Raw genomic sequence first — 25,656 nt, forward strand, 5'->3', positions numbered from 1 at the left:
CTGGCTCTGCGTAAGGGTAATGTAATTTGATCCGTCGATATCACAACCCTTAACAATGTGTTTATCAATGAAACTCATATAGCAATGACTATAAAAAATAACATTAATCACAGCCCTTGAATATACCAGCTCACTACATGTACCTATCTAATATGGACCTTTCAGAATTGTGTGTTCTCTCTCTCTGTGTCCCAAATGGACATTTATTATTGCTAAAATCAGCTTTAGAGTGAATACGTTGATGGAGCAGTGACAGATAAACTGGAGATTCTGGTTTTGGACTCTTTCTCTCTACATACCACTGATAACTTGTTTACACCCTAATCACTCTCATTCTGAGTAACGATTCTGTTTACACATGCCTGCAGATGTATTTGGTGCAGGGAAGCAATGAGCACTTGCTTTGCTGAGCTGCTTTCCACTTCAGCAGGCCAGTGCATAGTAATGAGCTTAAGTGATGAAGGCTATCAACTGTATTTTAGAACAAAACCAAATTGAGGCCCTAACGCCCTGAGCACTAGCGTAATTGTGCTCCAAAGAATCTCTTCCCAAAGCTCCTGTGTAAGTCTTTGATCCCCAGCGTACGGAACAGGGTCTGCGTTCAACACACAATGAAGAAATGCTTGAGGAAGACTATCTTTGTTTCTGCTCTTCTGCTTCCATCACTTTGACCCATGTCTGATCCGGAGCAGTTTGTACCTCAGCAGGTTGTAGCCTGTTCTCACGGAGAGAGAGAGAGACAGAGAGAGAGCGAGAGAGAGAGAGAGAGAGGTCAGCCAGAAGACAACATTGTGCAACTAATAGCATTGGCACTGGTGCAGAAACACCACCCAAAAAACACTCTCGACCCAACTTATAATGGCCAACCGTACAATTCCCCAGGTGTACAGGCAATAATATCCTACTGTTACATCAGCCTTGGGCTGAAGTACAGCTCGCAGTCGATGCGTGTTAAAATAACAGACAAAGACTTACTATAGGAAAACGCTTTGTACTCGAAGCATGCAGCCAGCTCATTTGGCAGCGTCTTCGGTGCATAATAGCTAGAAGATACTTTTTCAGCACTATAAAGGACCCTTTGGAAAGAAGCTTATCCAGCACTAACCATAGCGAGTGTCAGAGTGAAAAGCAAATGGAAGGGTCTGGAGGCCTCGTATTGATCTTTCCGCCCCCAGCGTCTCTTCAGTAACCGGTCAGGGTGGACAAGATTTATTTTGGCCCTAGAGGGAAGGAGGAGAGAGAGAGAGAGAGAGAGAGAGAGAGATCAGTGCTTGGAGTGCACTAAATCGTAGTACACAGTGACTTAAATTAATAATTTGCAAGATCGATCCATGAAACGAAGTCTTGCCATTGAGCAAACTCTCTCTCGCTCTCTTACCTGGAGCCTTGGGAGCATTTCAGCCAGTGTGTTATATCTGGAAAATACTGCAAATGTTTAAAAAAAACCCCAAAAACTAATGATCAAGCTAAACAATTTATATGCGAAACATAAGGCTTATTCTGGTTGACTTTGTTTATCAAGGTAACATCTGTAAAAATTCGTTGTACACATCTCCTCAGTGATAAAACTCTCGCATCCAGACAGCAATAAAATTACCACAGGACGAGCACGTTTCTAGAGGGTTGTATTTTATTTACCAGCATTAGATTTGTAAGGAACTGACAGTGATGCACCTAGTTATTATTTCTAGAGATCTTTTGAAAAAAAATATTGATGAAATTGCGGGTGTGAATGAAAACAGGCTTTATACCTGTACTTGTCATTATAATTGCCCTTATAATGGGGATCTTGCTTTTCTCATTGATTTTGTATCTTTTATAGTGCATGGAGTTTTACAGCCCAGACTAACCAAGTAAATGATTGAGTAATGTTACGAAAGCATCCTTTTTTCATTTCACAATTTGGAAAGTATTTCATATCTGGAGGAGGATCTCTGAGGTGTGTGCGTAGAGACCAAATACAGCAAATAGCATCAGTCAAAACACAGGGCGACATCTGCCTGGAGATGTCTCTATCCAGACAGATAGTTGGTGCTGTTGGTGAAAAACAGTAAATAATTTGGCCTGTATTTTTTTCAGAACCAATTTTTTCAGAACCAATTTTTTCAAGCACCAACAGCAACGGCAATAAAATCACACAGAAGCACCTGTGAAAGAGGAAATTACTTCAGGACAGCATGCAAATTTGGCAAATACGGCTAGAAATAGTAACTTTTGCTGTAGAAGGCTTTGCTTTGCTTCATTCGTTGCCCAAAACCCAAAAGTCTTCCACATTAATTAATTTCAAAACCCTCAGTGTTTGTTGTTTTTGCTTGCTATGACCTAACAATATTTGCAGAAGAGAGCTGCATAGCGGAATCCTTGTTCCAGAGAAGCAGAGTAGATGTGGGATGGATGCGATCAGTACTAGAATTAACAGCTTCTGAATTGTGCTGAGAGCTGTTGACATTGAGGCTCCTGCAACATACATGTAGAGTCTTACTATCTGTTTGATTATTACAGAAAATCATCTACGGCTATCTCTGTCTCTTTCCATTGGCACTAGTGTACTAGTGGACTCTAGATGACTTGTTGTTGTTAATAGTCATCAAGCCATAACTTTAAACCCACACTTTATCTTAAATTTTTAGCACAGTGACCAGTGATAAAAGAGGTAGAGGACAGTTGACAAATTTTGCATCAACAGATGGGTTACAGTCGGTAACTGTACACCTGTATGGATCATTCTACCGAACTGTTCCAAAGTCAGAGTTTAAAACCCTCAGACTTTTAACTGACTTGGATCAAGGCTAAAATCCTTTTGCAGTAGTGACAATTGTAGCTAGATTTGAGCAGAACTCAAAAACACTAGTCAGTACATGATTAGCAAACACAGCTTTGAACAGTTGTACACACAATCATAATATTTTGCATTAAAACACAAAAAGGTTCACTTAATTGCTGAAAATATATTTTTCGGGAGTGAGAATTCTTGTTTACACACTGATATTCAGACTTTGGGACACATTTACTTTAAAACAGTGAGATCTAACTGCTCACCATGTAGCTTTGAGGGACAGGGATGCAGTCTCACTACCTGCTCTAAAATGCAGGGGTGTGGCTAAAATAAGGCTCCGCCTGTGGACTAAAACTCTGTGTTACAGTAGTGTCATAAAAACATGGGACAGCATCTTTTTTTTTAAAAAACTTATGATAAATCTAAATCCTCCAACGTTAAAATAAATTAATTATTAAGCATCATTTTCACAAGTTGAAAATAGAAAGTACCCTCTAAATTGCTATAAATAGAACATACCCTATAAATGATGATTTTATATATATATTTAGCTTACTATCTCAGTTAATGCCTTGGGTTTAAATAGACCATGCATAACCCTTCTAAATATCTAAAGTCTAAATACTTCATTGTTTTTTTGGGACCACAGTTTGAACTAATTCAGTAGAATGGTTCATGTAGGGGACCTATAGCTGTATGCTCAGAAAGTGACCAGTCAGTGAGAAATGAATGTAGAGGTTTGTAATAAAGTATGTGTTTGGTGTATATGAGCTCATATGTCTACTGGTGTTATGTTGTACTAAAGTATTAAATTTACAGGGAATCATTTTTTAGTAAGAAAGTAGGTAAGAAATACTTGAGTAAGAAACACTTACGTATTAAATCACTATAGATTTCATAGATCATGACAGTCATGTTTCCTCAGCTCATCTTCATATCACTTTCTGTGTCTGTAAAGCCAGCCCTGGTTTCTTAGAGAAATCGTTCAACACAGTTTTTCTTAAACCTCCAGTGTCTGTCAAGATGCAAACTCCATATAAAATGCTGTTGTCTATGAACATAGACAAAGGTATACTGCATACCTAAAAAACAGTAGTTTTGGCCCTCATGAAGCCTCATGTTTGTGTGTACTTTGTCCACTTTTATAGACAACATGGATAGCACTACATTTGGAGTAAGAGGAAATAGTGTAAATTTGATTTTTCAATACGCTATTCCTTTAAGGCCTCTGCAGTCTTGAAACAATGATAAATATCCATGCGGCTGCATCACTCTTCTCCTTGTTGCAGGCCTTATCTGTGCTTTGCTGACAGCAGAGAAATCTATCATCTTTACTCAAAGCTCATACACACAGCATCTCTCCTCCCACTTCTGAGTCACCAGCACGCAGCCTGTGATGGCGAGCGTGAGCCGACACACGTCCTCCCACCACCCGTGCTAAATGATCACCACACTCCGTTCTGCTGAATAAGCACTGCTGAGTACTGCCACATGAGCGCTCGCGAATCTAAACACTTTACTACCCCCACTACCCTATCTGTGACACCTCATACCGTCCCTGACACCTCACCCCAGCTGCTTTCTGCTTTCACAAGCCACTGCTTGTTGTTAAATGTCATTATGGACACTTTGAAAGGAAACACAAAAGAAATGAATGTAAATGCTGAATGATACATTTACTGATTATACTTGTGATTGCTGTCTTGTTGCTCTACCTTAAAAACTGTAGGTCATGTGTTGATGCACAATTTGTGTTAACCATCTTGTAGCCCATGGGTGCCCCCACTTTTTGTCTCAGGGCCAAAGTGCAGGCTAAGGTCCATAGAGAAAAAATGTTAGTAAAGAAGGTAGGTAGGTTTCAAATCAAAAATTTTTAAATGCATTTTAAAACAAAACACTATATTTGTTACATTGTTAAATTACTTTAAAAAAGCAAATTTAGAAGGAAAAAAAGAATTTAATAAGTTATGTATATCAGTGCGCCAAAACATTATGACCATAGTGAGCAACGTTGATTATTTTGTAACAATCATGGTCTGGGATATAGAAGACGTTAAGCTAACAGTCTGTTCTCATAGTTGACGTACTGGATGCGTGAGAAATGGCCAGGCCCAAAGACCTGAGGGACTTTGACAAGGGCCATACAATCGGGTAAAAGCATCTCCGAAACGGCAATGGGCTGCTCCTGGTTAGCAGTACCTACCGACAGTGGTCAAAGCAGGGACAAACCACGAAATGGCAACAGGATGTCAGGCACCCAAGGCTCTTCAATGCACAACGGCAACAAAGTTTTATCTTGTCTAAACCAACAGAAGGGCTACTGTGGCACAAGTCACAGAGCTTTTTAATGATGGTTACTAGAGGAATGTGTCACAACACAGTGCTGCATATGGGGCTGCATAGCAGAGGTTCCATTCTACCCCCTGTTCACCATCGAAAGTGTCTACGATGGACACACAAGCATTGCAACTGAACCTTGCAGCAATGAAAGAAGGTCACCTGTTCTGATGAGTTCCATTTTCTTTTATATTATGTGGACAGCTGGGTATGTGTGTGCCGTTTACCTGGGAAAGTGATGGACTGAGCATCTGTGGAATGCATTGGAACAAAAAGTCCGATCCACAGCAACTCCACCTCGCAACTTACAGGACTTCAAGGACCTGCTACTAATGTCTTGGTGACCTAAACCAGAGGGCACCTTAAGAGGTCTTACAGAGTCCATGCCTCAGTGGGTCGGAGCTGTATTAGCAGCACATGGAGGACTAACAGCACATAAGGTCATAATGTTTTGTTTGGCATTGGTTTGTAGTATAAAGATATGTTTATTCTTCCATTGAATGAGGGGGTGTGGTTACGGATGAAAAATCAGACATACGCACAGGCCAGCCCTGTTTGGACAGCCCTGCTGTAGTCCTTCATCAATGGTCAGTTTCTGGCAATAACTTTTCAGATGTTTCTCATTCTCAGTCATTGGCTAGTGGGAGCATAGAGCTGCCAGTTTTCCTGAAATAAACTTGACAAATAGTGAAGAAACAACATGCTAAGCTATTTGTTATTTATGTTTTGTTCTCATCTCTGTAAATAAGTATTGTTTCCATTCAGTGACCTGTTCCTTGCAAATTAAGCAAGTTATATTAAGAGAATGAAAGATATTATGACTTATTGTTCATGTGGATGGTGTGATCCTGGAGAAGAGCTCATTTGTGGTAGGCGTTTTGAGAAGAGCCCCAGAAATCCATACTGGTTTGTTCCCAAAGATGTCATGCAGCTTTGAATGGGGACTGCAGATTCCCGAAAGCTTTTGAATCCCGACTACTGCATTTTATCCAGCTACATAACAGCTTCCTTCATTTGCTTGTTACAGTTATGGATTGTGCGTTATGGAACAAACACTGATGCTGCTTTCTCCCACAGCCAATCCCAATAACTGTAATACTGACTTCTGTAGGGTCTGGGTATATTGCGCCCCTCAAACCCAGGAGAAGTCCTTTAAGGGAGCTGAAGCAGCTGACCATCTCCTCTCCCCCCCTCCAGCCCTCCCCCACCCTCTGGACAGGACCTCCAGCAGCAAACCTCCATAGACATGCACATAGAGACAGCACCTCATTGTAGGTCACAGACCCTCGGCTCCAACGTTTCCATAGACCTGCCTTCTCTTCTCTAATGTACTTCTCTTTCAGCTTCACCACCTGCTTTCCTGCATCTTTCTCTTTTTCTAAAAATAACCTCTTCAGAAAAGGCAACTGAGCTGCCAAACCAGTGTTCTTCAGTCTGTCTCCATCTCTCTCTTTTACTAAGAGTTAAAAGTGTGATAAACAGGCTGTGTTCAAAAATGCAGCTGGAATCAGATTTTTGGTACAAAATCTGAACGGCAAAAAACACTGAATCTGATGGCGTTCTGTGGTTTAAAATGTGATTTAAAAACTCAGTCTGAGGTCTCAGATCAGATTTCAGGTGGGTTTTTGTTTCATCACTCATGACACAGTACATCTTGGACGTCATGTCTGATGCAGTATTGTCAACACATTGCTAGGCAGCGTGCCCATGCTTACGTCATTACTACAGCAACCAGTGTAGAAACCCCAGAAAATCAATACAGTACCTGAACACACAGTCTGATCTGATCACCTGCAAATAACAGCATGGACAGTTAGTGCTAAAAATCAGATTTCGTAAACAAAACTTTCTGCAGCGTGAACACAGCCTGATTTGCTTTGTCATAGTGACTATGAAAGTCATCTGGTCAGGAGAGGGTGTGAGGCTGACATCTGCATGCTTGCTTTGAGATCCTTTGATACAATCTGTATATTCCCTGGTTAATGTTTCTTATTATAAAAAGATGTTCCAGTCTTTTATCACATGCATATGTGGGGTTGGTCATGTTCTGTCAAGTGGCTGGGTTCATGCAGTAATTCTGTCAAGACTAAACTGTCACTGTTTGCCCTTGAGCAGGAAGTCTGCCAGTGGGTAGATCTGTCCTCACCACTCGCTGCCTTTTCACAGAACACGTACACACACAGAGCCGATTCCAGCACGTTCCTTTCTAGAGTGTGTTGTGGCACGCTTTGATGAGACATTGTCTCAATGATGTGACAGTCGACCATTTTACCAGTCAGTTTGCATTGTAAGGCATGATGTCAACTGCAAAAGTTCTATGAAGTTCTTTTTCTTGTGGACGTTGTACAGAATATGTACTTCGACTATAGGCAGTCACAGGCCACTTTATTAGAAACTCCTGTCTCATAGCTTCACCTCGCTGGTGTACAGTTAAAGCCTGTAGCTAATCTGCCGATGCACAGTTTGTGTTCGTCAATCTTCATCAATGATCAGTTTTTAATCACAGACCCGCTCTTGGCTGAATATTTTCAGTAAGCTAAGCCTGATACACTCACACCAGCACCACACACACTTCCATATCACAACTAAGTCATTGTCACTGTTGTGTTGAGAATGATCCACCACCCAAATAATATCTAGTCAACAGAGGTCCTGTGGTCAGGAACTGACCATTGATTAATACAGGGGTGCATAAAGTACAATTAAAAGTTGAGGCATGTCAGGAATAGGGCATTATTTGGCCTTGCTATCCCTGGGTGGGTAGGAAGCCCCCCATCACTCAGCGCAGCTAGCCAACACAGGTATCTGTTAACTGACGCAACAGAATCGGCAGTTAGTGTTCTCCTCCAATCGTGCTGAGCTGACAAATGATTGCATTAGCAGCAGTTTGAAAAGATGGGGTAGCGCTTAAGATGTTACGGAGGTTTGTGCTAGCCTTCACCAGATTGTGTAATATGGGGAGACTTAATTAGCAGGTGCAGTTGGCAAACTGAGGAGAAAGTAGGGTAAAAATAAAAAAAAAAATTGAGGAAAGGAAAGAAAAAAGGTGAAGCATGAAGCAAAAAATATACTTGAGTAAAAGAAAAAGTATCTTTATTTAAACATACAGAAGCGTGTCAAAATTAAAAAATAAGTCAAGGCTTGCATCTTTTGGTAACACTTTACAATAAGTAAACACATTTTTGTAACATTACAAACACATTTTTGTTGATGTTGGTTCATTTCCTGGACTGCTTTACTTTAGATCAAAAAGAAGAACAGAGTCTAACATACTTCAGTATATAGAGGATGATTCCACTGTAGTTGAGTCACTCAGTACTTAATATTGTAGCATCGGCAGAAGAAAAAACACAGGAGTTGTCATGATTCTCCTGCAAGAAGTGCTCTTTATTAAACACACCAGCAGAAAGAGGCACATACAGGCCGCCTAACTCCAGGGGGAGGTCACCTCTAGTCACCGGCTTCTCTCTTCACACACAAACCCCCCAACTTAACCCACACCCAGACACATAGACACACAATAAACATTTACACACGACTTAAACTAACCACAACCAACTCTAAACAACATACACAAGTCCTTTTGTTGGAGGGCTTGCACTTCAATGAGCCTTTGCATGTGGTTATCTGCCTAGCTACACCTCCAGAGTCTCAGGAGTCAGCACCAGCCAGTTGCAGAACGCTACAATATATGTAATGTAACATGAAAACTATTTATATCTTAGTAATAAACTAATGCAACAGTAATTTGTTTACTTAACATTGGCTATTATTAACATCTCTTATGTGTATTTAATTTTAACAAAAACATTAGTTAATGTTAGTCAAAACAGAATATGGAAACAACATTGTTACATACTTAACATTAGTTAACCCTTATTAATCATCACCGTATGTTGTTCATGTTAACAAATGCATTACGTAATGTTAGGTAGTCAACAATTACTGTAAAATGTTACCCATCTTTTTTAACATTAACGTAATTTCACAGACACTTATAAAAATGTCTTGTGTAACCCAGACTAGTGAGTCTACCTGATCTTAACCCTTTTCAGCAAACTCTGTGTGTGGTGCGAAGAATAATGGGCGGTGCTAATCCTTGCACACAGACAAATTAACAAGGCATTAAACAATTTAATTTTACCCTGATATGAATGAGACCAAAAAAACTATGGGATCTCCTGGCCCAGACCGTCATATTTGGAAAAAGGAGGTCTAAAGGAAAATGTAAGGAGTAAAATGTATATTTTTTTTTACCTCTTAGATATGTAAGAGAAAGAGTGCAAGTATTCAATTTCAGTGATATTCAAGTTAAGTATAAATCTATACTAAGTATAAAATATATTTAATGATAGTAATGAAGTACACATCATTACTTTTTTGTTTTTTTCACTTGTTTAGTGAGGCAGAGGGAGGCTCATAGTGCATCAAGCGGTGGATACCGTTTGTAACTGTACACATATTAAAGTGGAGCTATAAGGTAGAAGGAGCTTATAAAGTGGCCAGTGAGTGGTAGTACAAGGTAAGAGCTTCTAATAAAGTGAATGGTGTAATGTATAGTGCACACTGCCTGCGTACTGTATAATTGTACTGTATTAGCACAGACACAGTCAGGCTTGTGATGTTCTGACAGGTGGCATGCTTTCTCAAGTCTTTTGTAAAGGCGTCTGTGTGTCTACATTTCTCTTATACCCACACAAAGTCAAAAGAAATCCAACAAGCTCTGATTCACACAAACTGTGCATTTTATTGTGAACACTGCTGCTGTTTTCTCTCTCTTTCTTCCTGTCTCCTCTTTTTCTTCCCCTTTTTCATACCCTCTCTCTTTCCTCTGCAGTCTATTGCTGTGCGCCCGTCTTGCTGCACTCTGGACGTCGATGAGTGGACGGCCCATCTCTCACTTCTCTCGCCTCCCTTCATCCTCCTTATCCTCCCTGCTCGTTCTCCATCTGCCCACGGCTTCTTCTCCCTCCCTTCTGTTCTTCAGAGCTGCCTTTGGCTTCCCTTATTATGCATCTATCTCTCTCTGTCTGCCTCCATTCAAGACATTTTTATAAGTGTCTGAAAATATAGTGTATAAGCCTTTTTGTACTGTGGCTTCTCAGCTCGAGAGAACCGGACTAGAACTGAAGGGCTTTGTGATTCACTACTGGGACGAGAACACTGAAAAGTCTCTATGAACTATCTGTCAAGGTTTGATGATGGGGTTGGTTCGGGTCTGCAAGGCAGAACTTTCAAGACTTACTGACTGTTAGGCAGACCGAAGAAAAAGTGATTGCATGCTGTCTTAATTGCTTGACATGTAAAGCACTTGGCTTTTTACATGAAACAGAGCCACCTTCTAATCTAAAGGTGCCCAAAGCTGGTCCTGGAGGGCCTTTTTCCAGCACAGTTTTGGTAGTTAAGTAATGAGTTAGATCAGTTATGTTTGAGCAGACAGTCCCCAAATTGCGCTTGTCTTTGCCCCTCCAGGATTGGAGCTAAATTATGGAACTCTGTATGAGACATATAGTCAGAGACCACTCTTTCATTTGTTTAATTTCCACTCTAAATGGCCATTAATTAATTACAAGTTATTAATTTTTCCAGTGTCCATTGTGAAAATAGGCATAAAATAATTTAACAGAAAATTACACAGAAGCCTCAGCAACTAAATATATTTTTTTTTTCAGTTTAGTGTGTCCACCTCTTTCCCTTATTATTGATTCCATTCTTTTCAGGAGACTTGCTTTCTGTTTTTAAGAAATCTGCAGGGCTATTTTTCCACAATTCCAAAGTTCAGTCTTAGAAGTTGGTTGCATTTTCTGTTCCTCATGATCCAAGTAATCCAAATTACAAGTTTAGACTCCTCAACCCAAAAAACTTACTCCACATCTCAGTTTCTGTGTTCTAGTGCAAATTTTCTTCTTTCCTTTTCTCAGTATTGACTTATTGACAGCCACACATCTTTTCAGACTCATAGTGTTGAGTTGTCTTCTCACAGTGGAGGGATGGACAGAAAGACCTGTGGATTTTTTCAGATCTGAAGCAAGAGTGGAGCTTGATTTTCTCCTGTCTCTCAAAGATTAAGGTTTAAGAACTGTTTATCTGAGGGTGACAGTGTTGGTGGTCTACCACGTCTTGCTTCTGTTTTCTCTGTATCTTTTGATAATGTTTTGTTAACTCCTTTTTTCCTTATTTTTCTTTGACTTTCCTCTTCCTCATGCATTATTTTATATGTAACGTCCTCAGAAATGTCTCCTTTCATCATTTTAGATGCACATGAGAAAGGAATTTGTAAGGCAGCTAAGGTGTGTTTGGGTAGTTGCTTGTGTAAATGTTAGTGCCTCTTTGAAGGGAAATGTCAGTGAGAGCTTTAAGAACAGTTTTAGTTGGGAAAACAGTTTTAGTTGGTTGTAGTTGGTTTTAAGATTGGAAGGATGTAAGAGCTAAAGAGATAGTAGGGTCCACAAGAGTGGACAAATTAAATACTCATAGATGTAATATTATATTTAGTGTTGGAGGTGTCTGTGTAATTTTCTGTTAAATATGTTTTCTCCTTTTTTCCTGATGCTGAAATATAAATAACTTTTACTCAATGGCTGTTAAACCTGGGAATTTGGGTAGCCTCTCTTTTACAAAGTCCTCCACAGTGTGTCAAGAGACGTGTGGTTAGATATATTACAGCATTTCCACAGTAGATAAATAGTTGTTGTTGATTGCTGCCATGTTTGTCTTCAGCTGTTCAGAGGGCTTTGCTGTTTTCTTTTATTTTGCTTTTTTTCTGTAAACATGAGTGAAGTGCAATGTGTTTTATTTTTACACTCTTCCCTTAAGTACAGTTTGTCACTTTCAATCGAGGTTGTCAACTTTAGTCAAGAGTCACAACCAGCTGCTGACAGAACTGAGAATTGTTAAATAGGATCAGCGCTGTTCTGACAAGTGCCTTGTTGCGATACTTTCCTAAACATGACAATGACCTGTTTGTGCTGCCCCACCTTTATTAAATGACTGACAACACATCCGTTACCCTCAACTCTCTCAAACACCACTTTCTATTTGACTTGTAACTGGTTTCTCCCGCTGGGCCTGTTGAAAGCAATCAAATGTTGTCATCGTGTCTCTCAACACATCACATAAACATCGAGCCCTAATCTCAGACCTCATATTGTCATTGCTATGATGTCATTCAGTTGACACTGTTCGTACCACGCAAGCTCTCACCCAACTTAAGGTTAATTTCCTTGCTCAAAGGCATTTTACAGTGGAGCTATTCACAAATACTCTATTCGTAACTAAATGCTCAAGCTTCTGAACCACTGCAACTTCTAAATTCAGAAGGCAGACAGTAATCAGCACATATTAAGATTTTCCTCCCTTTCAGAGTTGGTCTTTTATAGATCTGTGCTTCAGCAGCTGGGATTATAAACAAAATATTTTTCATTCTGGTTCTAAAACACTATTTTGTCTGGTTCACCATTCCACAGCTCTCTCACCAGTTGGTCAGGTCAGAATGAAATAAAAGAAAGGTTAATAATGTTCTGTTCATATAGCAAATTAGACATGTAGCCTAAATCAGTCAAACAGTTAGCTTGCATTTAGACTTTTTGCTTCAAGTAAACTTCATCATCAATGTTAAAACAGTAAATGTAGCACTGTAGAAGAGAGGCGGCGCACAAAGGAGAGCATTCTGGAATGATATTAGTAATCGCACACATTGTATGCTGTGGCCAGTGTCAGTCATAGGCTACGTTCACAGGCTGAAGTGGCACAAATCCGATTTTTTTTGTCCTAATGTGACTCAGATCTGATCTTTTCAGAGCTGTGTGGACACACAAATCTAAACTTTTCAAATCCGAGCTGAGCCACTTTCATATGCGATCCTAGATCGGATACGTATCTGATTTGTGGCCATGCGACCTTAATATGAACGTTCAGATCGGAATTCAGGTGCTTTTTTCCAATGCGTGTGCGCCATCATTCAGCGTTACCATGACAGTTAAAGTCTGTAAACGGTGGAAAAGCAACACGTTTCACTCTTTTCGCCTTCGACTTGCTCTAATAATGAACAGCTGACAGCTGTACAGGCTTAAGTATTTTCTGCTCCTTAGTTTGTTTGCTGTTCTTGACGCATGTGATCCATTAACGTGATGCTGCTAATTAAGATGTGCGCATGCGGGTCATTTCAGGACACATGTAAATTACATATTAATGACAGACTTGAACCATCATGTTAGAGAGATCAGATCTGAGCAAAAAAGCAGATTTGAGCAACAAGGCTTATAATGTGAACGTATCTTCAGCCTCATGAGTGCCCTAATCCACATTCTGGGCCACATGTTTCTGTAATTGTAGTCTGTTTAGCTAGCATTATCATATCAGCATTAGCTACAGTAATTGAAATGAAAAAAGCACTGTGTGAGGGTAGTATTTTACCAGGGATCAAAAGGGCAGTTGGACAATTGGTATCAAATTTCTTAAATGTTTTTCAGTGTTCAAACAAGTATTTTCCTGAATATCTGACTGCTCTGTACTAGTGGTCTGTACTACAGATAGCTAAAGCTGAAGAGTTATGACAAATGAGTTGCTAAAATTGTAGCTAAGCCACAGCATTGATCTCTGACATTATCAAATGTGAAGTCCTCACTAGCTAGATTATAATCTGTTTTCACAGCTGGTTAGTTCTCTGAAATAAAATGTTGTAGGCAAATGAACTGTCCTTCAGGGGTGTATTTATAGAAGTACAACACTGTGTTGTTTGTAGAAGTATTGGCTAAACATTAAAGCAAAACTACAAAGTTAGTCAGGTTAGTTTATGGAACTTTTGCTATAGATGGACCCAGTGGGTTCATAGATTATTGAACATTTTTATAAGAAAATTTGTGGCAGCAGGATTTTCAGACTTGAGGCAGTGGGGCAGTGTAATCTTATCACTTAAGATCATCAATATTTTCATGTCAACAAGCTACGTTCAGGGTAATGCATCAGTGCACTTATAGGAGGAGGTGTTTTTGTAGAATCGCATGCTTTCGCTATTCATTGGTAATGGAGTGTTTTAAACGGTGCACGCACCTGCTGTTGGGAATGCTAGAACTACAGCAAGATGTGTGGACTTCCTTTAAAACGAAAACAAGTTTTCTGCACAACCACCCCTCCACACTGTCAGAAAAAGGTACTGTACAAGTACATTTTTGCTCATCAAGGTACAAACAACGTACATGTACCCTCAACTTTACAACAATGGTATTAAGGTATTAAGCTGTGTACCTTAAATGGGTTTTAAAACCACACTATGATAACTGTCCCAGGGGAAGGGCATGTCTGTACTTTTTCATAACCTAACATTTTAAAACAGAAAAATAAACTAAAAAAGAGTCAGTGCCACTTAAAGAAATACAACTGCAGTGGAACGCAGTGCAGTTATGTTCCCGAACTAAATGTACATGGCCTTGACAGACCAGTGACATGAGGGGTACAACCCCAGTGACGGCTTACTACCTTTTTTTCTGAAAATGCACCCCCACTGTCGTTTGAACCCACCGTCCCCTGTTAATTTGACTCCTATGTATACATGAACCATCTTAATTTGGGCCACCGAGAATACAAGTTCCTTCATGTGCCTATTCTCGAGAAACCGAGGAAATTCTTTTTTTCCACAGGATATGATGGGATATTTACCAACATGGCAATTCACATGGGGTTGTTTCTACAGTTTGTTTTATATTAGGCAAAAAACAGGTACCGTTGCAAAAGTGTGCAGCCTGTAAAAATGACTAAATGACTGATGTGGCCCACCTCCCCCTGTAAAACTAATCTCATCCGAATAGCGCTTCAGAGTGGAAGCTTTTACAGTTCAGATCTGGCAGCGAGCTGATGTGTTTGCCTGAATACGACAGTGTGTTGTGTTTCTAAATGTAGACGCATGTAAGCATGTTTGGTGTGGTATGTAAGGATAGTGGGTTAGGACCAGTGTCTGCCCAGAGCTGTGCTTAAGGACTTGTGGTTGTGAGAGAGAGAGAGAGCGAGAGAGTGAGAGTGTATATGAGGCTCCTTGCTCATGTCTGTGGCATGTGCTTCGTCATTAATCGTGTGTGTGTAAGATCTGTGGTCGCAGCTGCTGTGTTTTAATGCTCTGCTGGGAAATGGTTGGGAAACAGCATGTGACTCATGATATATCCAGGAACAGGCCTCTCTTTACCCTCACCACTTCTGTCCAAATCTGATAGCACACAAACACATGACCCAAGGTTACCTACAGGTTGCTTCACTTAAAACCTCATCCCTCAGCCTCACTGAGCAAATGAAATGTAAAACAGACGTAACTTTCATCTCCCGTTTGGCCGCCTAAGCTATGAAGACGTTTGATAGTTTTATCTGAAGAGCAGAGGACTTGGTGAGTGTTCTTGCCTGGAGTTAGAGGCGTAAAGCAGCAGGAGAGAGGGGCTGGTGTCAGGGCAGATTACCGAGAGCATCAGAGAGAAGGCTGGAGTTAGAAGGAAAGAAATGGTGAGACTTGGAGAGGGAAAAGAGAAGGACAGAGCTGGTGTTAGGTAGAAGAGAAATGGAGGTTTTGTAGATCAACACAGGGAGAGTCGAGCGACCTGCTTAGTTTGGCTTTGTGCCATGGCTTTTACTCCATTTGGCTCTGATTTCCAAGCCAAGGTTCAGATAGTATTGAAGCATACAGTAAGTCAAACAACAGTTTAGAAGACTTTCATAGTCCTTTCATTTAAATTTACACGTCCACATACCTTTTACTCTTTTGACCAGTGAACATCTTTTTAATATTTTGTGTCTGTTCAAGATTAGATCATGCAATGGGCTGAAGGCCTGTCACAATTGTTAGTAATCACCTGATTGCAACTATTTGAGCTGACCAGAATTATTTTCTACAGTTCTTAGCTTTCACAATTATATGTTTATATCACAACAAACAGAATTTGAGTTGGGTGCAATTCCATTCCCAAGGTTGGGGCATGTAAAGAAAGCAGAAAGCTCATGTACTGAAACACTTCAGACGTTCTAGTCTCTGACTTGGTGCTATAACACCTTTAGAGGGTGGCGGTATATAATGTCTATGTCAGCTGGAGTGGTTTCTGTCGTCAAAAAAAAAGATCATTCCATTGTTAATTGCAGTTCTTTATATGGCAGTTAAGTGTCGGGTAGGTCTGACCCGTATTATTATATTGTGACAACAAAGGCCTGGAGCGATGGACACAAGGTAGAGTCTGGTCTTTTACAGCTAAATGCTGTAAATGTCTTTTCAGTCACTGCTGTATTTCTCTTCTGTCCTCCATGCTTGACCTTTATATGCTTTATATGCTTATCTTAGCAAGCATGAGCATGACAATGAACTTTATTGATTCTAGCTGCTAAAGTTACAGCGAAACAAGCAACATACTTGGTGGTTTGATTATAAATCATTTTCGAATGCAATTTCAGCATGCTGATAAGTTCTACATTAGAGCATGTAAACCAAATACAATGAAAGAGTAATAATTACAGTTAAAAAAGATGAATACACAATTAATGCCATTGACCATTTTGTTTCTGTGGACCACCATTATTTTAGCCTGGCTGCACTCAGTGGCGCAGAGAGCGGAGCAGGAAGTGGAGACAGTGTCCATGTGCAGCAGTGAGAGCTTGGCGGATCAGGGCTATGCAGCGTCCGAGGGCATGGCCGATGACTTAGGCCTTCTCAGCTCTCCGTCTGACCTGACCCAGCCCACCTCTCCAGTGGACATCATCTCCCTGAACCATGACCCCTCAACCTCCCCCAGCCACCAGCCCAAAGACTGCTCCAGCGACAGTGATGAGGGCTGTGCCACCTGGGGCTCACGGCACAGGTACTGCCATGCAGACGTGCAAGAACCCGAAAAAGCAGTTTAGAATCTGAACCTGCAGTAGCTCCGCAAAATTCTGTCCAAACCTGACCAACCCTGAGACCGAATGAAGCTCCAAATTCCTAATATCAGTGCCTGATAAGTTACCTTTGCAACAGTGTTATCTAGCAACAATAAAGGCTGTCATCAGATAAACGATAAACAAAACAGAAGAAATTAGTAGTGAAATAACCAGATATTCAAAATTAAATTCCCCCTAACTTAGTCACTTATTCTTCAGTCACTGGCTTTAAACAACATTTTAAAAGTTTTTAGCGTGGAAAAACAAATGTTGTTCTGGTGCTGGTCTCATGAACATCGCTGATAAAAAGAGTGACTCCACTGTGCCCAATTAAAAATGGTTTCGGGTAATAAGGAGGATGAATAATTAAGCAGGGTGAAAAATTCAGGCAAGATTACATGCATGCCAAAATCTGCTAAAGGTTGAGAGATGGGCTATGAGAAACTTGTGCATGTGTTTATTATGGTAAAACAAAGAACCACCTGTCAATTCAGGGAACATCACTGTGCAAAAAACCTCTGTACTGGAATACAGTATGTTGCTCTTGCCACAACAGACAAAAAATCCAAAGCAACAAGATTTCTGGCCGATAGTACATTCTTCGATACCATAAAGACAACAAATATAAGGCAACAAAAACCTGGATTGTTAGTAAAATTGAACTGTTATAGACATCTAAGTATTTTTGTCCCATCTTGTTCATTTCAAATGGAGCCAGCCCTCTGCTGTTTTATGCTTTGAACTTAGAAACTTAGAAATAGGGTTCTTTTAAATTGCTTGCATTATCTAACAGAAGTGTCCCGCTTTCCCAGGTCTTTTCTGGCAGGCGGCAGCTGGAGCTCTCCCATGTAGAGCGGAGATTGCACGGAGAGATTTATCTCCCAGTCACTCGGCTTGTTTGCTGAAGCTGGCTCTCTCCCAGCCTGCCTCACTTTTGTTTAGTGAGCCATCACTCCTGTGAGGCTGTCTGTGCAGTCTGGCTTTTTAAAGGACTAGTTTAGTAACAATCTAATTTACTTAATAACCGTTCTCCACACAATAGACTTGCTTATGTGGTTTTCTGACATGTCATGTAGTGTCAGCAACCACCCAAGCAAGTTTGTTTGAGATTTCTGAACAGCTCAGCGCAGTTTGAGGAAAGTGTGTCATGATTTAGGCATGTAGTTTGCACAATTATAATTGGTGGGATGTAAGTTTAGTTGTTGGCTAAATCAACCTCATAGTGCCATAGTAAAAACAAAGAAGCACATTTCAAGACATTTTATCTTGTTTGATCAATTGCATTTGGCTTAAGGAGAAAATTCTGTAATTTTTTGTTTAATTATTCCTTTAAATCACTGCCTAGACTGCTAGAGCTTGCAGTGTCACCTAAAACTGCTCACTTGCTCTGCCTAACCCATGGGACTTGACTTTGCTTCCTGCATTTCCTGTCTTCCAGGAAAGAGCTATTCTGTTTTTTGTTGTTGTTGTTTTTTTCATCCATCTCATCTTAAAAAAACCTGTATCTTTAGTAGTTTGGAGACAGACACTTTTTTAACTTTGGCTTTTCAAGGTGAAATTTCTGCACCCCGCTGTCAGAGTAGTAGTGTTTAAATAATGCAAGAGGCTTTTCTCTGAATAAATAAAGCCCCAGCATGAGCTCTGCAGTTTCCACAAGAGTATGATATGTATGGACAGGTGCCATATCCTAGATTCTTAAACCTAATCCTAGATTGGATGTCCTGTTGACAAGTGTGGTTAACCCCTTAAAGTCTAAGCTTATTGTTCAGTTATTATTAGGGCTGTTAAAAGGATTACAATAATTACTTGCAGTGAACATTGTTTTGTGTAGGTAATTGCAATTGATCACATTTGTCTGATTTGCTCCCTCTAAAATGTGTTTTTTTTTCCATTTAAAAAGCTGTGCATTTTGTTATAGCTGTATGAGGGGACAAAATAACATTCATCCGAATATGTTTATTATCTTCAGTAACTCACTAAGATCGTTTGCATTGTGTGAGTGCAGAGTGAACTTGAACCCGAACATGAAAATTACATAAACAGTCTCTAATTTTTCATCACTGACGTCCAGTGAGAGCAAGGACATTTCAGATCATATACATATACAAAGTCCATTACTCCAACTCCTCTGTAACTGTAGCCTCTTGCTCATGCTCAATTATAGCATACAAAAGTCAGACTGAAGTTTGCAGGTGATCACCAGGACAAAGACCTAGCCATTTGGAGTAGTGTTTTCTGGTCAGATGAAACCAAAAATGGAGCTGTTTAGCCATAATGATCAGCGCTATGTATGGAGGAAAAAGGATGAGGCTTTTAATGCAGAACTTCTCCCCAGCTGTGAGGCAGGAGGGTGGCAGCATCTTATTGTGGATGTTTTGTCGGAAAAGGGAGGGGCATTTTGATACAGATTAGGCAATGAAGACATATACTAAGGAAGTGTTTATACATTTCTGACCCACTGAAAATCTAATATTGAAAATAAAACCTGAAATAAATCTGTCTTATAGATATTGTTTTGAAATTACTTCTTATGGAAATAAAGTACATACCGTAATTGACTTAAAACAGGAAATCAATGGTAGAAGAAATGTGTTTTAATCTCTTTAGCATAGGTGCATGTAAACTTTTGGCCTGAACTGTAAACGTTTGGGATAGTATGAGTCAATCAGTGGTGTGCAGATTGGTTTAAATTACTCTTGTACCATAAATCATGTCATTCTGTAATGTGATACAAACAGTGAAGAAGTACATCGAGGGAACCAGTCAGAGAGGAGACAGAACAGCTATGAAGAGGATGCTGAGATCACTGCCCAAATCCACCTCACCTTGGCTGACCTAGATGCAGACCTAGCAGGTGGTACGAATGAAATGCTTTTTGAATTTTTGTGCAATGTGTTTCTCACCCTGTCAGCATTTCTTCTATTGTCAGTCCAAGTAAAATAAATTGAAATTATTTCAAGTGGGTTCAATAAGGAGTAGATATCTTGTTGTTTTGATGTATCAAAAACAGTGTGTCGACATTCTGAAATTTCTTCATTTAACTTTCTAATTGCACTAATTCATGAAAGATATTTTTCCTACCTTTTAATGTGAGTGGAAAGGCAATGACAGTTCATGAATGACTAATGTCCACTTAAACTCTCTTTCCTTCTGTATTAGAAGTTAATCACGGAGAAGAGGGATCTGCGTCCATGGATGATGAAATCCCAGTGTCAGTTATTGATATGGACGTTCCAGTTACAGCCATTGACGAAGTCCCTGATGACAAACGGTCCAGTCCAAGTGTTCCTCAAGTATTTTGCAGTACTCAAAGCATGAACAAACAAGGCATCACTGGTAGCTCCAACAAGCTAAATGTGAATGTCCAAAACAAAAACAACAATGCTTGCGTGTCAGACAAAGCAAGCGTTAGTCAAACCCAAGCAGATCAGATTCAGTCCACAGAGAAGGTTGTTAGACGTGATGTTAAAGGTGAACTTTATAAACTGAATGCTCTTAATGGCAGTGTGCCACAAAGGTCTCAAAGTCCTGTGGTATGTCCTGTTGTCCAGAATGTTCAGCCTGTTCCAGAAAGCAGGCTTAGGCTGCCTCCCTTAGTCCGGAGTTACAGCATGGAAAACCCTGAAGTGGAGAGAGCCTTGCCTTCGAAAGCACCCACTGCAGCTCAAATCAAGATCACCCAGAGTCCTGTGTCTAGGTTCGGCTTGAAAACCTTCACTGTCATCCCTCGCAAACCGGCTGTGTCCCACACTTCCAAACCTGCAGGCTACCTGGGCACAGGCGCCATTAAGATTGATGAGTTGGGTAACATGGTCAAACAGAGAGAGGCTAGGCCATCCTCAGCCCAAGACAACTTCAGTCATCCCAATGAGGTGGCTGTTGACCCAGATTCTCCACTCCTGGGCAAAGCCAAAGCTTTCTGGAGTTCAGCTGAGAAGCAGGATCCAGCTCCTGCAGCCAACAAAGGAGATTCTGTGACATCTAGAGAAGCTGAGGTGCCCAAACCTGTCCCTGTAACAGTAAAATCTCACCCTCCAGAGAAACCAAGTGTTGAGGAACCGCTGAAAGAGGCCAGTGGGTCAACAATCCACTCAGAATCTGCAGGAATGAACAAACCTCCCATTTCAAATCCTGCTGAAAACAGCTCTTTCTCAGAACAGCGGAAAAATCTTTTTTTCCTCAAGCCTTCCAGAAGAACTTCCAGTCAGTATGTGGCTTCGGCTATTGCTAAATACACCGGGATCCCCTCAACCCAGGTAAACGCAATTCAGGAACCGCCAGAATCGACATCCGGTGGACAAAGGCAGTATGCTAGCCGAAGCTTCAAACATGAGATTAGATCATATGCATCTTCAAATGCATCTACAAACCCAGTGCCTTATTTTGCTGGCCCTAAACGTTCACAAAGCTACCCTAGTCATATTGCAGAGAAGGAGGCAAGCTCTGATGAGCCACAGTCCAGCGCTCCAAGCAAAGGTACCCTGCCCTTTGGCACAGTGAACACTAAATCTCTGGATTCCAGCCTACTAAATGCCAAGCCTCAACAGCAAACACAGGCATCTACATACTCTGAGTCCACACAGTTCTCTTTTAAAGAGTACACGTCTGTGAAAAGCACCCCAGAAAGCTCGAGTCCAACAAGCACTACCCGTCCACCAGTTCCAAAGAAGCCTGAGGTGCTTAGCCCGGGTGTTCTGCCTGACCCGAACCAGGTTACTTTGTTTGGGCCGATAAAGAAGTTTAAACCCGTGATACTGAAGTCGGTGGAGAAGGAGACGTCTCTTCACAGCTCACTCATGGAGGCCATTCAGTCTGGAGAGGGAATTGAACGTCTTAGAAAGGTATTTAAAGCATGAGACACTTCATTTGTGGTTTACTAGTCAGAAGCACAAAACATTCATTCAAGGCAGAACTCTCACTGGTTATGCAGTACCCACAAGATAAGTGATGTGTTGATTTCAGGGTTGTAACACACATCCACTTACATTAATCATTAACCCTCTTAAAGGAAATCTAATTCACTGTTTACCCCTTATCCCAGACTTAGTCGATCGGCCAAGGCAAGTTTGGCAGCCTGTTGTTTTGCCCTGGAGCTACTAGGCTAACATGGAGAAAAAAGAGTAGGAGCCTACAGCCATAGACTTTGCTTATATTAGTATCATAGCTTCTGCGCAGAACCAAAGAAGCAAATTTGGATACGAAACGTGTCTAGGCTGAACGACAGATTTGCCATGTATCAGTGTTGACTCTTGGCAAAATTCAAACAGTTTGACATATAAAGTGTTTTTATTGTTAAGCTGTACATGCTGCTGGTTCCTCCAGCCAGTTTCTCCTTTCTGAAATACTTTTACATTTCCATTTACTTGTTTATTAGCCCATGTGTTTGCTTGTTTGTGTTGCAAAGTCTTACCATTCTGTGCAAACCCACTGTTCGGTGTCTAAGATATCTACAGATTCAGTGCTCTCCCTTGAATCATCTTTGAGCGTTTGCATCCCCAGGCATGGTCTCTGAGTCTTGCATAAAGTGTTGCATAAGCTAAAAAAAAAACAAGAACATACAGTACCAGTGAAATTTTTTAACACAGTTAATTCAATGTTTGCTTTTGCGTAAATGCTAGAAATATGTTTTAAACTAAAATGGTAGGGTTTATGCTAATTTAATTTTTAAAAGATGTTTTTATTCCCCCAGCAAGTAGTTTTCAGCAGTCAACAAAGTTTCAGTGAATATGTATCTCCAAGCCCTGCTGGAAAAGCACCTCGATCCCTTCATGAAGCTGCTTGAGAGAATGCCAAGAGTGTGCAAACTGCATCAAGACAATGAGTGATACTTTGATGTAGCGAAAATATCTAAAATATAACATTTGTATAAGTTTGAATTTGTTCAACAGTTTTTTTGGTAACTGCATAAGTCTTTTTGTTTCTTCTTATAGTTCTGTCCAAACATTTGACGGGTACAAACTGATATCAGCAGAAAATGCTGGTTCAGATATGAGAGGGGAGAATAAGAATGAATCCGATCCAGTCCTGTAACAAATCTGTCCTGAGATAGCCTGAAATGTCATGTTGTTAGCAGAGTCCTTCTTCCTGTGGAATAGTAGCTTCTTTGAGTAATTTGAGCATGATATATACTTAGTTTAAAGCTTAGTAGTTTTTAGAGAAAAAATATTTGATCTATATTAGCCAATAAGGTTTCAATATCAGTATCATGAAGGACAATTGGTATGAAGGACAATTGGTCACCTCTATACTACAGTAAATTCTAACACTTTTATTTAGACAAATTATGATCTGTAAAATCAGTTTGAACAATTCAGAAATGTATTGATGGCTCTGCCATTTTTGTGTCCAGGTATCTGGGACTTCCTTGACAAGCACCATGAAGAAACCATCCTATGTGGAGACTGAGAACGAGCGCTCTGCACTCCTGTCAGCCATCAGAGCTCAAAGTAACTCTGCCAGACTGAAGAAGGTACGCTCATCAGGGTGTTATGATGCAGTGCCGCAAAGCTGAGTTGGCTATATGGTTTACTGTTAAACTACATGAAAATGCACTTTACTAGATTTGTTTTATAAATTCAAGACCTGTTTTGCTTCGTTGCTCATATTCATGCAGTAGCTGGTTTTAACAATCATGCTCCTAATGCCCTCAGACTAGATCGGAGGCAGCTCTAGAGCTGGAGCAGTTCAAGAAGGCAGAGGAGGACAGGGCCGACCAGAGAGATGCCCCCTCCCCGATTCCTCCTGATCCTCCTGCGTTTGCACCTCCTCCACCACCTGTCTTTGCTCCACCTCCCCCTCCTCCCTCTGCTCCATCCAAGCCTGCCCTGGTGCTGCCTGCAGGGGGGAACCCAGAGTTGGCCAGAGAGGCTATGCTGGAGGCCATCCGCTCTGGTGCTGGAGCTGAGCGGCTTAGGAAGGTAAATACCCTCTCAAAATTTAAAGGGATGGTCCAAGTGGCTAATATGGCTAATGATGAATGAGCGTTTATGGCCCATTTATGGGCAGTTAAGTTTACAGTCTGTGGGATAATTATTCAATAAAAGAACATTTCTGTTATATTAGCAAATATTTATTAGAAATGTCTTAGCATTAGAATATTTCTATGTAATTTTTTTTAATAACTGCGAAATAAAGGTAATTGAAAATACATTTAAAAACAAATGTATAATGATACCACAACAATTATGTTATGTTTGCCTGTAACTCCTCAGGTTCCCGTCACAATAAAAACACTTAAAGTGAATGGAAGACTGGGCATCGTCAAAGCACCATCTTCACCTTCTCAAGAACACTAGAAACCATTTCCAAATCAGATTTTGTATTTTCAGGAAATCCAATAGCCAAATCTCATTTTCTCATTTTTTTTATCATTCACTCTAACATAGCCCACATAATTATTTATTTTGTTAATAGTTATATGCTGCCTCAGGTCTGTGCCAATACCTTTTTTTGGTTTAGTTTGCTTTCTTCTAAACGAGATTTGTAAATTTATGTATCTGCTACATAACATATATATAATTTCCCCACGCAAATCTGCCTGTTTCCTCTTCAGCCACCAGTATTTGCCTGAATATTCACAGGTATTTTCTGTTCTAATGTGTTAACTAAAGGGCAGCAGTAGAACCTGCTAGTCAATCTTACTCTTAGCTCTAATATGCATGTTTATCCCTTATTTTTGGTTCATTTTGGATCATCAGCCTAGGTAAAAGCTGCTTCTGAGACTTTCTGTTTTTTTTTAAATTAACTAAATTCGACACTAAAGATACTCTGAGAGACGCTTTCTGACAATGCAAATGTTCTTTGAGGCATCGTAGTCCTTTATACAGCACTAGAAGACATTTTTCTGATAAATAGATGATGAATGATAAATTGATATGAGTTTCTAAGTTATGTACATACTTTAGCATAACAGCTAGCTTTGCTATTACTGAAGCAAATAATACTTGATTATAGGCTTATAGATTTATTCATGAATATTTTTCAATTCCTATTAATACGTTTTCACCATGCTGCTAAACAGAACTTTTGCTAAGACTTATATTTGCCATTTTGATTGGAAGATAAAATCAGAAGTTACTACAAATAGATTTGTTAATATATACATTAAGTTATAAAGCGTTTAATTTGTTTAGTAACCAAAGGGACTGTATGAAAGACCTATAGAGGATCTAGACAGGCCTTCAAATATGAGCTGTTATATATGAACAAAATAGGAACAGGTATGAATGCACTTTTTTTGAGAGTTGTATATTTTGTACCAGTGCACATTAGTAACTGCTTCTCTGATTAAGTTTGAGATTGGATTCACAATATTGGTGGGATTTTTTTTTAAATCATTTACTTTTTTATGTAAAATGCACAATGTTTTGAAGGTTTGCACAGCAATTCAAATCACATTTTTTAATTAATAAACTATTTTGTAATCCTTTGTCCTCCTGTTCATTTGCATTTTTGGTGATATTTATATACAAACACATTTAATACCTGTTATGTCCCAGAAAAAAAAATGGAAAAATCATGAAATAATTAGAAAACACGAAGAATGTTACCTGCAGACAAGGAGTTACTTTATCTTTGATAAGTTAGCATTAGTTCTGCTATTGGATGCATGTGGTCGGTGAACATCTTCCCACTAATTGCAAAAAACTGCGTGGGTGCAA

At 40.0% G+C, this 25,656-nt stretch overlaps 1 protein-coding gene across 1 annotated transcript in view; it reads left to right on the forward strand.

Moving 5' to 3' along the window:
* Positions 1-25,424, forward strand: part of cobl (cordon-bleu WH2 repeat protein) — a 95,888-nt gene extending 70,464 nt beyond the window's left edge. Inside the window, 8 exon segments of the mRNA XM_036590681.1 lie at positions 6,225-6,289; positions 6,291-6,384; positions 16,665-16,938; positions 19,735-19,850; positions 20,156-21,837; positions 23,346-23,465; positions 23,647-23,913; positions 24,208-25,424. Of these exon segments, the coding sequence (XP_036446574.1) occupies positions 6,225-6,289; positions 6,291-6,384; positions 16,665-16,938; positions 19,735-19,850; positions 20,156-21,837; positions 23,346-23,465; positions 23,647-23,913; positions 24,208-24,291 (2,702 nt within the window). The 3' untranslated portion in view covers positions 24,292-25,424.
* The last annotated feature ends 232 nt before the right edge of the window (positions 25,425-25,656 follow it).

Source organism: Colossoma macropomum, unplaced genomic scaffold, assembly GCF_904425465.1.
Source record: "Colossoma macropomum unplaced genomic scaffold, Colossoma_macropomum, whole genome shotgun sequence".
Taxonomy (NCBI): domain Eukaryota; kingdom Metazoa; phylum Chordata; class Actinopteri; order Characiformes; family Serrasalmidae; genus Colossoma; species Colossoma macropomum.